The 14532-nt window shown below is 42.3% G+C and overlaps 1 protein-coding gene across 1 annotated transcript in view; it reads right to left on the bottom strand.

Moving 5' to 3' along the window:
• Positions 1-1129: 1129 nt before the first annotated feature.
• Positions 1130-14532, bottom strand: part of MKX (mohawk homeobox) — a 63677-nt gene continuing 50274 nt past the window's right edge. The window contains exons 5-6 of the mRNA XM_012769817.3: positions 4271-4304; positions 1130-4165 (exon numbers count right to left, since the gene is read on the bottom strand). Coding sequence (XP_012625271.1) covers positions 3979-4165; positions 4271-4304 — 221 coding nt within the window. The 3' untranslated portion in view covers positions 1130-3978. The remainder of the gene's footprint in view (positions 4166-4270; positions 4305-14532) is intronic.

Genomic DNA, 14532 nt, shown 5'->3' with positions numbered 1-14532 from the left:
AAGATGTAAGGTCAGATGTAACATCAGCATGTTTTTCCAAACTCAGAAATCTGTTTTTGTCACTTTAAAAAAAAAGTTCATTACAGCCAATGCGCCCATCTGAACCAAAGTTTAGTCCGCCTCTAAGATTGGTCTCAAAGCTAGGAAGTGGCGAAGTTGGGATTCAGTCCCTACAACGTGACAGGCAATCATCTAATTCTAATCACAATTTTTACAAAGATGTACAGGACCAAGAGACTCTTCACGCTCAGAAGGGCCCAAAGACGCCCGACCATAAGAAGTATGTGACAAAGTCTAGGAGTCCTATATGCTTCGTGGAAACCACGATTTATATTGCCAGAAAGTATGGGGTATTAGGCCTTGCAGGGTTATGGGGAACGCTAATCCTTAACATCGAAACAGTGCCCCGAAGTTTGCAAAAGTGCTTTTACATAGGCTATGCCACTCAGTCTTCCCGACAGATCTCTGGAGTAGGTAAATTTCATAGATCTGGTTTTACAGACACAAACACTGGGCATAGAAGGCGTATGCTTGTTCTTCAAAGTCATTAGGGAGTGAAGCAGCAGAGCTAGAATGCTCCCGCCGGGCCCTCACCAGGACCACGCTGCTCAAGGCATGGCCCGACCGCGCCCCCCTGCCAGGGAGCCTGGTCAGCTTGCTCTTGTTCCTGTGTTTACTTGCACACTGTGATGCCACTGAGCTGGATGAGTTTGAAAGCAGAGCATGGCAGTTGCCACTGTTTGTTAAACATTGCTTCTTGGAGCGGGCAGAAAATAGCAGCTTGAGCCCTTCTTAGTCATCTTGAACAGCATCAAGGAACACACACAGAGGAAAAGCACGTCTTGTTTATCTCAAAGAAGGAAGCTACTGCACACGCCATGTTGTGCTTTTCTCCAGGAAGTTCACAGTGACAATGACAAAATGATCTTCCTTGAAGGACTTTCTAACTCTGATGCTAACTTCCACCATTTCACTGTAGCCTTTCATGCGAGACATGTTTCCCTTCCTAAAGCGCTCCATTAAACTACCCTTATCTTATATTTCATTTCTATTGCCTTGTGCACAAATCCTACACAGAGGAATTATAATTATGTGACAATACATTCCACTTACTAAGCACCTATTATCTGTCAGACATTGTGGGAGGCACTTTATACAGTGTATATTATCTCAGCCTTACAGCAAACTCTACAAGGTGTAGCTCCTTCCTCCCACTTTGCAGATGGGAACTGAAGAGAGTCTGATCTTCAGCAGTGGGATGCAAACATGCATCTGTCCAGCCTCAAGGCCAAGGTTTCAAACCTCTCCAGTCCAGAGCACACCAGTAAACTGCTTATCGTCTTAGTGTCTGAAAGAAGGCATTTAGTGAAAAAGTGCATTTTTAAGTCATGTATTTTAATAGTCAGCATCACACTCTTTTTTACCTCGGCGCTTAAAACGGTGGGTTGCTTGTCTAAGGTGATGAAATTCAAACCTAATCCAAACGCGGGGTTCTCGTATCGTATCCCTTACCAACCTAGAGAGAATTGCCGTACATAATGGACGCTTCTGTTCTACTGCTTTCTCCACCTGGTCAACCCTCAAATGAAAACAAAATTCATATGATCATTGAGGTCTAGAAATTAACTTTTATTTTAAATCTGTCAAGAACTCCTGGCAGTTATTAATTTTATTAAAATGATTACATATGGCAAAACAAAGAATAGAGGTAATTCTATTTCTCTACAGCATAAATTATGAGTTAGAGTCTCAGCTGCTGGCTCAACATTGTTCAAGATTTTTTTCAAGGATTAGGGGGAACTTTAATATCCAGAAAATGTTAAAGCAGCAAAAGAAAAAATAAATTAATCGCCACTGGAGATATTGCCAAGGATGTGCTTATTATAAAATCTTCTTGATGTGTTAATTATAAAATCTTTCAAGCTTTGATATTTAAAAAAAAATATGTGAATAGCTGTCCTATTTTGGCTTGTCACCTATAGTTTACAATACAGAAGAAATTTGCTGATTTAAAAAAAGATGGCAAAAATGAGTCATGACTAATTCAAATAAAATACAACCAGCATTCATTCATCTAACTGAAATATGTCAAAACAAAAACATTTTTATTAAAACATTTAATACCAGAATAACTTATAATAGTATGAAAAACAGTGAAGTACTTGTCTTTAGTTTTCATTGACATGCTCACATTTTGGCAAAATTGTTTTGTAAAGATTCCAAAGATTTGGGATCTCTAACTCCTTAAGGATATAAACCAAAAGAACTTATACTTCATCTGATCATACAGTCATAACTTATATATCTTGCTTTGCACTTACTGTTACTGCAAACAGCAATTTAGAAAACAAAGTAAAAATATACATATATATATACACACACACAAAATATTTCTATACCAAATTATCTTCATTACACTAAATAAACCCAATCCCCAAATGCTATGTTACATGAAAAAGTGTCGTACAATTTATATCAAGACTGATACTGTCTATCACTTAGAGCAGCCTTTGGTTTTAAAAGCATTTTGCAAAATAAAGAAAAATGTCACCACATGGCTGCACTATTGGCCCTCATTCACTCACAAAAATGCTTTCCAGTTTAAACAAAACAAAACAAAAAAATAGATTACATACCCAGAAAAAAAATCCCACCATAAAAGTCAAATCTTTTTACTTCTCTGTAGCACATACACTCTGTTATATTTGGCATTTCCACTGTTTATTCAAGTTTCAAGTCTTCCCAAGCTGATTAGAATATTGTTTTTGATTGAAAAAGATATTCTCCTTTCTTGATATTGATTATTCTCACTCAATAGTAGTCTAATTTAGAAACAAAATGTTTTCTTTTAATGCTTGATTTTGCTTAATTTTTACTTTAATGTCCTGTTTGGCAAAATCCAGACTTACTGTTCAATGTTTTGTTTTCCGTATGTTTTAAATCTAAAAATCAACTTTATGCGTGTATATGTATATTCACACAGAGATACATTTCTCTCATTGTCTTGTTCTCGTTGCAACACAAATTGTCCATCAGCAATTGCAACTTGAAATGAACCAAATAAAAGGTTTTCAGTCATTCCATATGAAAACAGTTTCCATCACGAAAAAACACTGAGCTCTAATGCAAACAGGATTATGTTTTAAGACTAAAGTATAAGTTTAGTTCTACACAGGAAAATTTTGAGTTATTTATATAATAAAGTTTTTAAAAACTTCAGCAAAACTTGAAAAAAAAAAAACCCAAATGAATTCTAAAGGGTACTGTGGTGCTTTCCAGCAGTGTTTGAAAAAAGTTTTCCTGAACACATTGCAATCTTAAATTAGTTTGAAGGAATCACTTCGTAAATGTACACATTATGTGGATCACTGTACCTTACATTTTGGAAGTTTGGAACATAGCAGATATGCAGGCAAGATACATACATAAAATTCTCACTGTCACTCTGAAAAGCACACTGAACAATTTTCAATACTGTAGAAGTTTGTTTTGTTTTTTTTTAAAGGAACATTTCACTTGAGCTGAACAGATTTCCAAGTTTTAATATGTGAATTATTGAATATAATTCAAGGGCTTTCAGCGATTCTGGTTTCAGTCCTGGAATGGTTAGGTCCGTCTGGAATGATGCAGGCAGACTAATAAGCATATGGCATTGGCATTTTGAGGCATAGCTGTTCGACTATGCCCACGTTGGAGCTTATTTTCGGGAAGCAAGGCACTTACTGTATGGTAATGCAGACGTTTTATGCATAGTTTGAATAACATAAAATAACTTAATATTTTTGATTAAAATGAGTTTTTTTATAATTTATACGTCTTTTATAGAAGCAACTAAATGATCTATTTAGGATAATTAAAAATAAGAAGAGGTTTGAAAGGGAGTCATTCTCACCACTGCTTCGGCTCTTAGGATGAGGATTTATGAAAAACACTGAAAAGAACATCTGTGGTTGGATCTGAAAAGCAACGAGCTAGCTTTTAAAACTGCTGCACCAGCGGCACCTTGACAGTCTTGACTTCTGCTATGTGGGACGACTTCTGGATGATGCAGCTGGTAGTTCCCTGCAGTTTGTCTTTTCCCTGTGCAAGATTTGTTAAGGCCATGGCTGCATTAATCTCCTTCCAGTACGTGTCATCCTTGCTGGGCCCCTTTCTGTTAGCTGCACTAGAGTTAAGCAGAACAGAAAGAAAATGATCAAACTCAACTGCAGTTTGCATTGAAAATGCCACTGCTGCGAAGCACAAATGGCCAATAGAAACATCTGCTCACCTGTCACCTTTATTGGATCCATTGTCCAGCGTGTCTGTAAAGAAAAGCAAACATTCAATTACTTTTCTTTTTTTCTTTCTTTTCCTTAATCCCACGAGGTTCAGCACTAATTACCAGAAATAAAAAAAAACCCGCCAAGAAATACGGTTGAAAATTAGTTGGTTATAAAGATAAAGCAATTTGAATTAAGATGCAAAAAAAAAAAAATCTCTCTGCAAAGAAGCAGGAATAAGAAAAGAATAGGTAACAAAGAAAAAAAAGTAGCTTTCATAGATATACAAAAGTCTGAGGTTAATTCACTGTGAGAAATTGTGCCTTTGCATCAGGAGGCAAATGGTACGTAGTAATGGCACTGGCTGTACCTGGGGCCAGGCTCTGGTCTTGCCCCACCGCTCACCTGTGCTGTCACATTGGGCAGATTAAAATGCCCCAGAATGTCTAGGATCCAGTTTCCTCCACCATAAAATACGGGCTTCCTAGAAAATCTTGAGGGTGCCACTGCCTCAACACTTTATGATTTCATGGTTATCTGACGGTCGTTGTTTCAGGAAAAGGATGGGCAGATAGTGTCTGCTGGCTAGTTAGCGAATGAATGCCAGACTGGACGCTGACAGCCACACGGGGTTCCCTGGCGTGTCTGGGAGAAGGAGCAGCACCAGCCCTGGCTCCCCGAAAGAGAGATCGCCTCCCCCTGCTGCTGCAGGAAATGAGAGCCAGGATGCTTTTGCGCGGTGCCCTCTCCCAGAACACTAAGTCTCCCAACACCACACGAATGCAAAGAAGGATGAAAATGCGTTCTTGACCTTGATTAAATTTCTCTGGGCAGCGCATCTGGCTAAAAGAATGTGGGACGAGGGACACAAACTTGACCTACATGGGGGGAAGATGCATAGGGGGTGGAGAGGGTACCCGCCTGGTGTGGGAAGAAGGGCAGGCAAAGGAGAGCTGCTGGGACTACCCATCAGCTCCTGAGATCCCAAACTAGGCGGTGGCTCAGCCACTGTCACCCTCATCGTCATCCTCTGCAACAGCCGACATTACCGAGGCGCTGCAGAAGGGGGCGCTGTGGTGCGCGCAGGGAACAGGAAAAATGTCACATTTGCTCAAGGGGCTCTCCTAGTTCTGTGGCCTCTGCACTAGGTCTTTTCCTGCCCTCAGTCTTCTCTCCTCCTTTTATTTCCCCCAACCCAGTATTTCTCAAGGTGCTTTGTTTCCCCCTCTGCAATAATCAAGGCTACTTAGAGGATGCAACCCATCCTGAGCTCTAAGAGAGCTATAACAGTTTGCAGAAGAACAGCAACTGGATCATAATAGAGTCCAACCAGGGCAAAAATGTCCGGGAAGAGATGGTCAAGAGAGAGTAATTCCATGACCATGTAGATGAGGCAGCTAAGCTTCGATGTACTCTCTGAAGAAAAGGAACTGGGAAAACCTGCTAACATGTCCTAGTCTGGCCTTAAAGTGTAGACCTCCAGGCAATAATGGGTCAATCTGAGCTCTCTTCACAAGCCTTCCCTGGCATCCCAGGAAACTTTTTTAAAAAAAAATGGCAAACAAACAAAAGCACTCAATGAACAACTGACAAGGTTTTTATGAAGAATAAATGAGATAATGTGTGTCTAACCCAAAATGGAACCACAAATGTTAGTTCCTTGAGTCTTCTTTCATTGAATAAATATGCAAGCAGCATTTAAAAGGTTTTAGGGATTCTTTGGGGGAAATAATTGAATCCATGAACAGCGCGAGGTGACCTGTGCCCTGCGTCTGTTGGCCCTTCCTAGGGCTAGTCTGCATGGTCAGCTACCCCTCTGCTGCTTTTGATAACTTGTCAGTTATAAAAATTACTCAGGTACATGGAGGAAAAGAGTGATCATTTTTAATTTACAGAACTCTGATAATCCTGATTTACAGATCACTCACTCTGACAGTGCCAGGCACGACTCCAAGTGCGTTTGTGTCTTGACTGCCTTGTGCCAGTGACTGTGTATGTGGACAGCATGTCTCCCTGGCGTCCGTGAAGTCACCCTTTGCTTACTACTGTCATGAGTAGATCTTTGCTCTGGAAGGACAGAGACAAGGCGCTACCGGAACAGAGAACAAGGCAAGGCCTTTGGAAAAAGGAAAGCCAGCAGCATTGGACATTTTACACACACGCACAAAAAAAGTGAGTTAGGCCTTTGCTCGATTTTGCCCACAAATTGCAACAATTCTGTTGCCAAAGTGAAGCAATAGGTTACGGGGATATTTATTCAATGGAAAGACTTGGCAAAAGCAGAGTAAGTTCCATGAAGCTTAAATAACGTTAGGGAAATAACAAAACATAATTTGGAAAAGACCATGTAACCGAAGCTCTGGCTCACAAACAAAGCAGGCTCGTGTACACGACGAGGACCAGAGTCCGACTCCCCACCTGAGCCGCCAACCTGAGCGCGGTTACCGCGCAGAACAGAGGACCGCGTGGCTGCGGGTCACAGAGCCCGGCGACCCTGCTACACCAATGCAGGCAGCCGGCGTGCAGAACACGTGACTCACTGCCAGCTCCACGGAGACCTCCCTGCACCCTGGGGAGTGAGCCGGCACGTCTTACAGCCCCACGAACGCCTGGCCGTGGCCAGCACTCCCTGGGGCTGAGTCCTTGAACTTGTGCCACTGAGAAACAAGTTCACTGCGGCCAACTGTGAAATTATAAAATTCTGCTCACTCTTTTGGTGTATGTGTGTGACACTCTGGTGCCTATGAAAATATCTTAGAAGTGTACAGACATAGACTCTAGACTCTGGGCATTCTTCATCAGTTTCACAGATTTCAACACTGTCCTAAGCAGGACTCGATAGACTGAATTCTAATTCTACATTTTAGTTTTAAGGTAGGTGGGCATGTCAGTGCCCACTGAGTATGGATTAGGCTCCTTTCCAGTAAAAGAAGAAAAGTCTTCACAACAAATGATGAAGAATAGGAACATTCTGCTTCTTTATCAATAGTCAATGCCCAAACTGTATATAACAAACTTAAAGATTGAGACCGACAGGAAATCGCTGACTGCCACCATTTTGGGGAGTCTCTGTGTCCAGGGTGGTTTGAGTTCAAAAAATAAATTGACGTGAGAAGGGCATGCTGCTCCTACTGCTGTTGCTGGTGGGCTGCCCACTGTCGCTCGGGTATTATGCATCCGAGAGCCACCTCCCGTGGAGTTGTGTGTTCTGGCTCCCAGAAGAACCAGCAAAAGGAAGACAGCAAACAGGGCCCTTGTACCCTGAAATAGTCACGCTTTTGTAGGAAAGTAAGGACGCTGAAGATCTGGGAATTTGGGGAGATTTTCTTTCTTCATTATGCTGAGATGAAATCTGGGGAAATGTCCCAGTTATTTTAGAGAACTGATGTCATCTGAGGGGAACTCAGAAAATTTACAATCTTCTCATTATATGCAAGGGTCATGTTAAATGTTGTAATGTTACTTTCTTATTCTTGCGGCTCTCGCGTGGTTCCCGGCGTTGTGTGTTGTCTTTCCGGCCCGTAGCGAGCATTCAAGGAGCAGCGGGGCTGTTGTGCCCATCACCGCTGGTCACGGCGCTCTGACCTTCTGCCAGCTGCTGCCAGGCGCCCTCCCCGCTCTGCTCCAGAAATGGCGCCCAGCAGGCTCCAGACAGCCGCTCTGGAGAAGGAAGGGTCTGGATGTTGCGAGAAGAGGGAAATGTCAAGGCGGAGCGAGCTGGGGCTGCAGACTGCACCCGCAGGCAGGGACGCGGGGCTGCCGGCCACAGGCGACTCAGCTGTCTCCTGCTCTGCAAGTAGCTTGGCCCGTCCCCCAGCGTCTGGGCTAAAAGGCATTTTTAGATTCGAAGGTTCCAAAAATCAGCTACGCTGTCAATTACCATAAAAGCAACTGGTTGGCAGGAACGACTCACTGAACCAGCCAAAAGAGCATGTTTTAAGACCAAAAGAGAAAAGAAAAGAAAAAAAAAAAAGAGGTGCGTAGTTAGGAAAATCTTGGATGCTGTAAAACCCAAACTATGTTGAAACTTACAGTGGGGCTATCCTCGGTTTGGACATGTGTTTCCTTATAAAGTTAAGTAGAGAAACAATTATAAAGAAAACCCAGTTCTACTGCAACTCAGGACGTGTAAGCACAAAGCTCTGTGGGCCAAGTGTCCTTTCAACTTGATAAATGCAACGTAGGAACACGCTAATTTTGATATATATTCCTGAAGTAATATTTGTAGCCACAAAAGGGGACAAAAATATGGCCAAATCTTCTGCTCTGAGATAGTTTTTTCAAATTTAATAAATAGGCCCTAAAGTTAGGAATGTTTCTGAGTGTTTCACAATATGCTACTCACACCACTGAAATGTAAATACAATTAAGTAAGATTGAGTATTTTAAATTAAATCATCTAAAATCATATAATACATGTTTCCCTAAATTAAAATGAAGAATGGAAGAGAAGAAACTTTTGGGACCATGGAAAGGGAGGTGAATGAGGAGTAAGTGAGAAATCATTGCTGAAACAGTTCCTCCGAGAGGGGAAACAAAGGCAGTCCACTAGGATTAGTTGTGGAAAAGAAAGCCACTTGTATTGCAAAACAATCAAAGAATTGTTTGTGCATCAAATAAATGACGGTTCAGTCAATGACAGACCACATATATCTCAGCTGTCTCATAAGATTATAATGGAGCTAAAAAATTCTTATCACCTAGTATTTACTATACTTTTAATTCTTACAGTGTGCTCCTGCATCTACATCTCTATCTATCTATCTATCTATCTATCTATCTATCTATCTATCTATCTATCTACACACATATATATAGTTAAACAGCCCCAGGCAGGTTCTTCAGGAGGTGTTCCAGAAGAAGGCACTGTTGTTGTAGGGGTGACAGCTCCATGCCTCCCTGAAGACCTTCCAGTGGGACAAGACGTGGAAGACAGTGACACTGATGATCTTGACCCAGTGGGGCCTAGACTACTGTGTGCGTTTGCATCTTAGGTCTTAATAGAAAAGTTTAGAAAGTAAAAAAATAAATTTTAAACAGAAAAAAAGCTTGTAGAGTAAGGATATAAAGAAAGAAGATATTTTTGTACACCTGTCCAATGTGTTTGTGTTTAAGCTAAGTGTTACTACAAGAGAGTCAAAAAGTTAAAAAACAATGAAAAAGTTCATAAAGTAAAAAAGTCACCATAAGCTAAGGTTAATTTATCCTTGAAGACAGACGAATTTTAAAAATAAATTTAGCGTGGCCCGGCGTGGTGGCTCACGCCTGTAATCCTAGCACTCTGGGAGGCCGAGGCAGGTGGATTGCTCAAGGCCAGGAGTTCAAAACCAGCCTGAACAAGAGTGAGACCCCACCTCTACTATAAATAGAAAGAAATTAATTGGCCAACTAAACAAATATATATATAAAGAATTAAGAATTGGCTGGGCATGGTGGTGCTTGCCTAAAGTCCCAGCTACTCGGGAGGCTGAGGCAGGAGGATCACTTGAGCCCAGGAGTTGGAGGTTGCTATGAGCTAGGGTGACGCCACGGCACTCTAGTCCCAGCAACAAAAGAGAGACTCTGTCTCAAAAAATAAAATAAAATAAAAATAAATTTATCGCTGCCTAAGCACACTGCCTAAGCACACAGTGTTCACAAAGTCTACAGTGGGGTACCGTAATGCCAGGCCTTCATTTCACTCGCCACTCACTGACTCGCCCAGAGCAGCTTCCAGTCTTGCAAGCTCCATTCCTGGTCAGTGCCGCATAGAGGGGAACCGTGTTTTATCTTTCATAATGTATTTCACTGTACCTTTTCTATGTATCTAGGAGCAACAGGCTATACCATAAAGCCTAGGTGTACAGGAGGCTACCATCTAAGTTCGTGTTAAGTACATTTTAATGATGTTCACATGACGACGAAATTGCCTAATGATGCATTTCTTTGAGTGTATCCCTGTCGTTAGGTGACACATGAATGTATTCACCTGGCCTATCAGGCCTGGCCTGATGCTCTTGCAGAGAGATTAAAAATCTGGGGGCCCGTGACAATGACGCAAAGCAAGTCAGAGCTCCGTGTGCTTGAAAACCGCACTTCTGCACGCTCAGTAAGTTTGGGGCGGCAACTCTGAAAGCAGGTGTGCAGAGCAGAGCGTGCTACTGATCTCAGAGCTCCAGAGAGCCCTGGCACCCAGATCAGTTTCTGGAACTATTCACACACTTGGAACAATTGAGGAAAAGAACAAGACCCTGGTGAGTAGGGCAGACACAAAACCTCACTGAAGGTTCTGAAATACTGATTGCTCCAAATTCGCAGTGCCTGCCCACCGCCCGTCCCGGGCTTCCCGCTCCTGCGGCTGCGGCCTCAGTCTGTCTTTCTCCGCGCCAGGAGCCCAGGCTGGCCCGACCCACCGCCTGCACACCGCTCCTCCGAGACTACACATTTCTTTTCCTTTACAAATAGCATTTGTTGTTTTCTTTAATAAGAAAGTGATATAATTGCATATAGGTTCACTGTAGAAAATCTGAGAGAAAGTGTAAAATAGAAAATAAAGGACATTTAAGGATAATTAACATTAATATTCGAATATACGGCCTTCCAAACACGGATTATACGTATGTTTTAAAATGCGGTCATTCTGGACATGCATTATAACCTGTGTTTTTCACTGAACTTCCTCTTTTGCTTTACCCTTTGTTACTAGATAATAATGTATCCTTCGGCCTTCTTTGATGTGACAGTTACTCCTGTCTGTCATATAGAAACAGCTCGAAAGAATTCAAACTCCATCTCCATCCAATTTAAACATGAACATCGGGAAACACAAATGTTAAAAGAAGGGGTTATCTTTAAAATAGCAATTACTAATATTTACTGAATGCTTATTCTTACGCCGGGCACTAGGCCAGGGACTCTACAAATGCTATCTGGTTAAATGCCTGCAGGGGCCCTGCCTGGCAGCCCCACCCCGATATTTACAGACGACACCTGGCTTAGAGGAGGGAGTGCAGCAATCACGAAGGACTCAGGAAACAGGGGCTGGGAGACCGGGCTCCTGGGCAGCTGGCACCCACCGAAGGTCATGGTTTTAACCCCTGCATTCCCTTACCCGAGTGATCTGTGTTGGCAAAGCCACCATGGCAAGGCTTAAAGCATCGTGTACACAGAAAGCCTGTGGCAGAAGAACCTATCAAAAATCTATTAAACTTTTTTCTGTACTTTTTGCTAGAATTTTTGACCCCAAAGATACAAAAAGAAAAGACTTTTTTTCCCCTTATGATTGAATCTGTAATATCAAGGTATCTGTCCAAATTGCAGAACAGGGACTATAAATAAGCTCTCTTGAGCTCGTCCCCACACTTTAAGCAGACTAACATTTTCATAGACGTGATAGCCCTATAATCGCTCTTCTATACCCCAGAGTGAACTGCTGCTGAGTAAACCCTGGACAGCCGCTGCCGCCTCACTTGTAGAGGAAATTGTGGTTATCCTCTTTGGGACAGTTAGAGCTTTTGAATGAGTAAAGATAAATCATTCTAAGTGATATCTGCCAAAAAAAAAAGGGAAGAAACAAAACCACTCCACAACCTGTAATACTTTTCTGCCGATGACTACTCCGCTTCTACCAGTGCCACTGAGCAAGAGTGAGCTCCACTTTAGCACTTGGTGTGACAGGAGGAGGCAGCAAGTGAAGCTTGGGGAAGATCAAGGCTCCTGCTGACACAGGGCGTGTTACAAGACTGGACTGTGTGAGTCTAGAGAGGGGAGAGCATTGGAAGCTTTCTAAGTAGTGAGACCTATAAAATAAAACTGGATGGATCTAGTATTTTGTTTTCTTTTTGCAATATACTAGCAAAATCACTTTTCCTGGGGGCTTAAAGAATGAGTGGCTTCCAAATTCATTTCAGAGTCTGAAGGAAAAAGAAAAGCCTCTTTTCCAAAAATTAAGCCAGTGTTTCCTCCAGCGATGACTTCCACCATCTGGCCAAGGATTCTTTTTTCCCTGCTACCTCTCACGTGGGCTGGTCCCTCACTAAGGCTAATGACGCCCAGATGTCCTGGATCCACACGATCCCCACACCTCCAGCTGCCTTTCTGTCAACGCATCGCCCCCCCTGCTAGCTTCTGCCAGAAAATAAAAATTCGAAGCCACATGCCTATATTTTGGACCGACAGTGAAGAGCTCCCTGGGCAGGGTGGGGTTTGTTAACCTCTCAGAGCTTTCAGAAGAGGTTACATCTCCACTAACGACGGCAGCAGCAGCAGAACATCTTTCTTGTTCCAGAAGGACCAATGCCCGCGGGCAGGCAAACCTGTAAAAGCACCGCTTGGCGTTTCCTTATTATGCAGAGCACAGGGGGCTTGAGGCTGGTCTGGTGGCTCCTTATTAATTCTCTGTTGTGTCTTGGTCCTGGTAGAAGGCACAGTTATTCTGGCCAAGTCAGTCTGGGCTAGTGGACTGAACGTGCAGGAAGTGGGATTTGTAACTGAAAAAGTCACTTTTCAGAATAAACAGAACACCACCCAATGATAATGTTTCTATTCACTTTCAATCTTTTTCACTAAGCACATTCAATATTCTTGATGCTAAGTTATTCTGCATCGTCCTGTCTTCCAAGATTGCTCCTCTGTGATCTCAAAGGCTCCTCCTTCCCCAAGTCTGAAACTTGCAGCCTGAAACTTCACTTCAAAGATCAGGATGCAGTCTATGGGGAGGTGAGTGTTGGTGGGTGACCAGAAAGGGGGCCTGGAAATGTTAAATATTCTCATTTTTATTCCTGGCTCCTTGGATTAACTACAGGGTGGTCTTGGGGCAGTCACAGAGGCTGGGTGTGCAGTGGTCAGAGGCTGGGCTCTAGACCCAGACAGCACGAGCTGGACCCCCGCTCTCCCACTGCCCGTCTATGTTCCTACTGGCCAACTGCTTGCCTTCTCTCTTCCTCACCTTTTCCACCTGTGAAATGGGGATAACAGGACCAGAGGCACAGGGGAGTTATGAGGACCACACGACTTGGTATTTTATAAAACACATACTAGAAAGCTTGGGCACATATACCAAGCACTACATAAGCCCTTGTAAAAAAAAATTAACCTCCTCTCTCACTCTATTTTTCTACATCTAGAAAATGGAATTGAATGCAGTCACTAGAAAATTTAGTATTATTCGGTGATTTAATACAAAAACCATTATGTAAGGACACAATATTTAACTCTGGGCAAAAGCCCATCAGCTCAGATTAATGGATTAAGTGTGCAGAATCTATCATCTTCAAAGACATGTTCAAAATGGCTTTTCTGACGCTCTTCTTGCCAAAGTGCCATGACATGCCAAGACAAAGAGCACTGGAGCCACATTAAAGAGTATCTACGAACTTTAAGTGTCTAATGGATTTTGTTAGTTCATTTTCTCCAGGGGAATACTGGAGATGTTACCCAACATGTTTCATCCATGAAAGCTAGGTTTCCAGCCAACGTCTAAGAAAATGACTTTCTAACTACGTGTGAATAATTCCTGTGTGTGAGTTGCAAGGAGCATTAATTGTTTGTATGATAAAAGCACATCTTTTTACATTGCAAGTGGGGCTACTAGTTCTGATTCTAGGCAGTGTGCATTTACTCTGATTCTCAGCTAAATCTTAACCGTGTCCCCACATCCTAATACTCACATTCATCCTCTGAGTTCTACAGCACAAGGGCTATTTCTCCTGAGATCCACTGTATAGCTGCCACACTGCAGTTTTAGAAGGGTCGACTTGTTTAATAAACATACAGCTGAATGACATTAGGCTACAAAGGACCAGTATGACCTTCTTCAGCAAAAAGGCCTTTTAAATGGAAAAAATGTGCATTTATAATAATCTAGAATTTGGCTGGGGAGTCTGGCTCCATCCATGTATTTTCAAACTCTTCAGTATCTCTGAAAAACCATCAAAAAGTATTTTCTCTTTGATATATGAACTGTAGTGTATCTTTGACTTGGCTCACATTATTGCCGTGCTTTTCAAATTCTTCAAGTTACCATCTCCAGAAATGACACTTCAGACTAGGAGATCTTGGTGTTAAACCTGTCTGACTGCATTAACACCAGAAATGACACAATAAAAGAGGTGACGTTCACAAACTTCTTGGCTCTTTCGGAAGAGTAGCAAATGACAGTTCCTCTACTCACAGTTCATCTGCTGTATTTATTAGTAGGAAAAAAACCCATATTTGAGACATAAGATGAATACTATTACCAGTCCTTCTACATTGCCAACACGCTTCGATGTTCTTAATAAACTTCAACCTT

The sequence above is a fragment of the Microcebus murinus genome, chromosome 25 (genome assembly GCF_040939455.1).
Source record: "Microcebus murinus isolate Inina chromosome 25, M.murinus_Inina_mat1.0, whole genome shotgun sequence".
Lineage (NCBI taxonomy): Eukaryota > Metazoa > Chordata > Mammalia > Primates > Cheirogaleidae > Microcebus > Microcebus murinus.
Note: the sequence above shows the minus strand (reverse complement) of the source record. Positions and strands in the feature narration are given on the sequence as shown.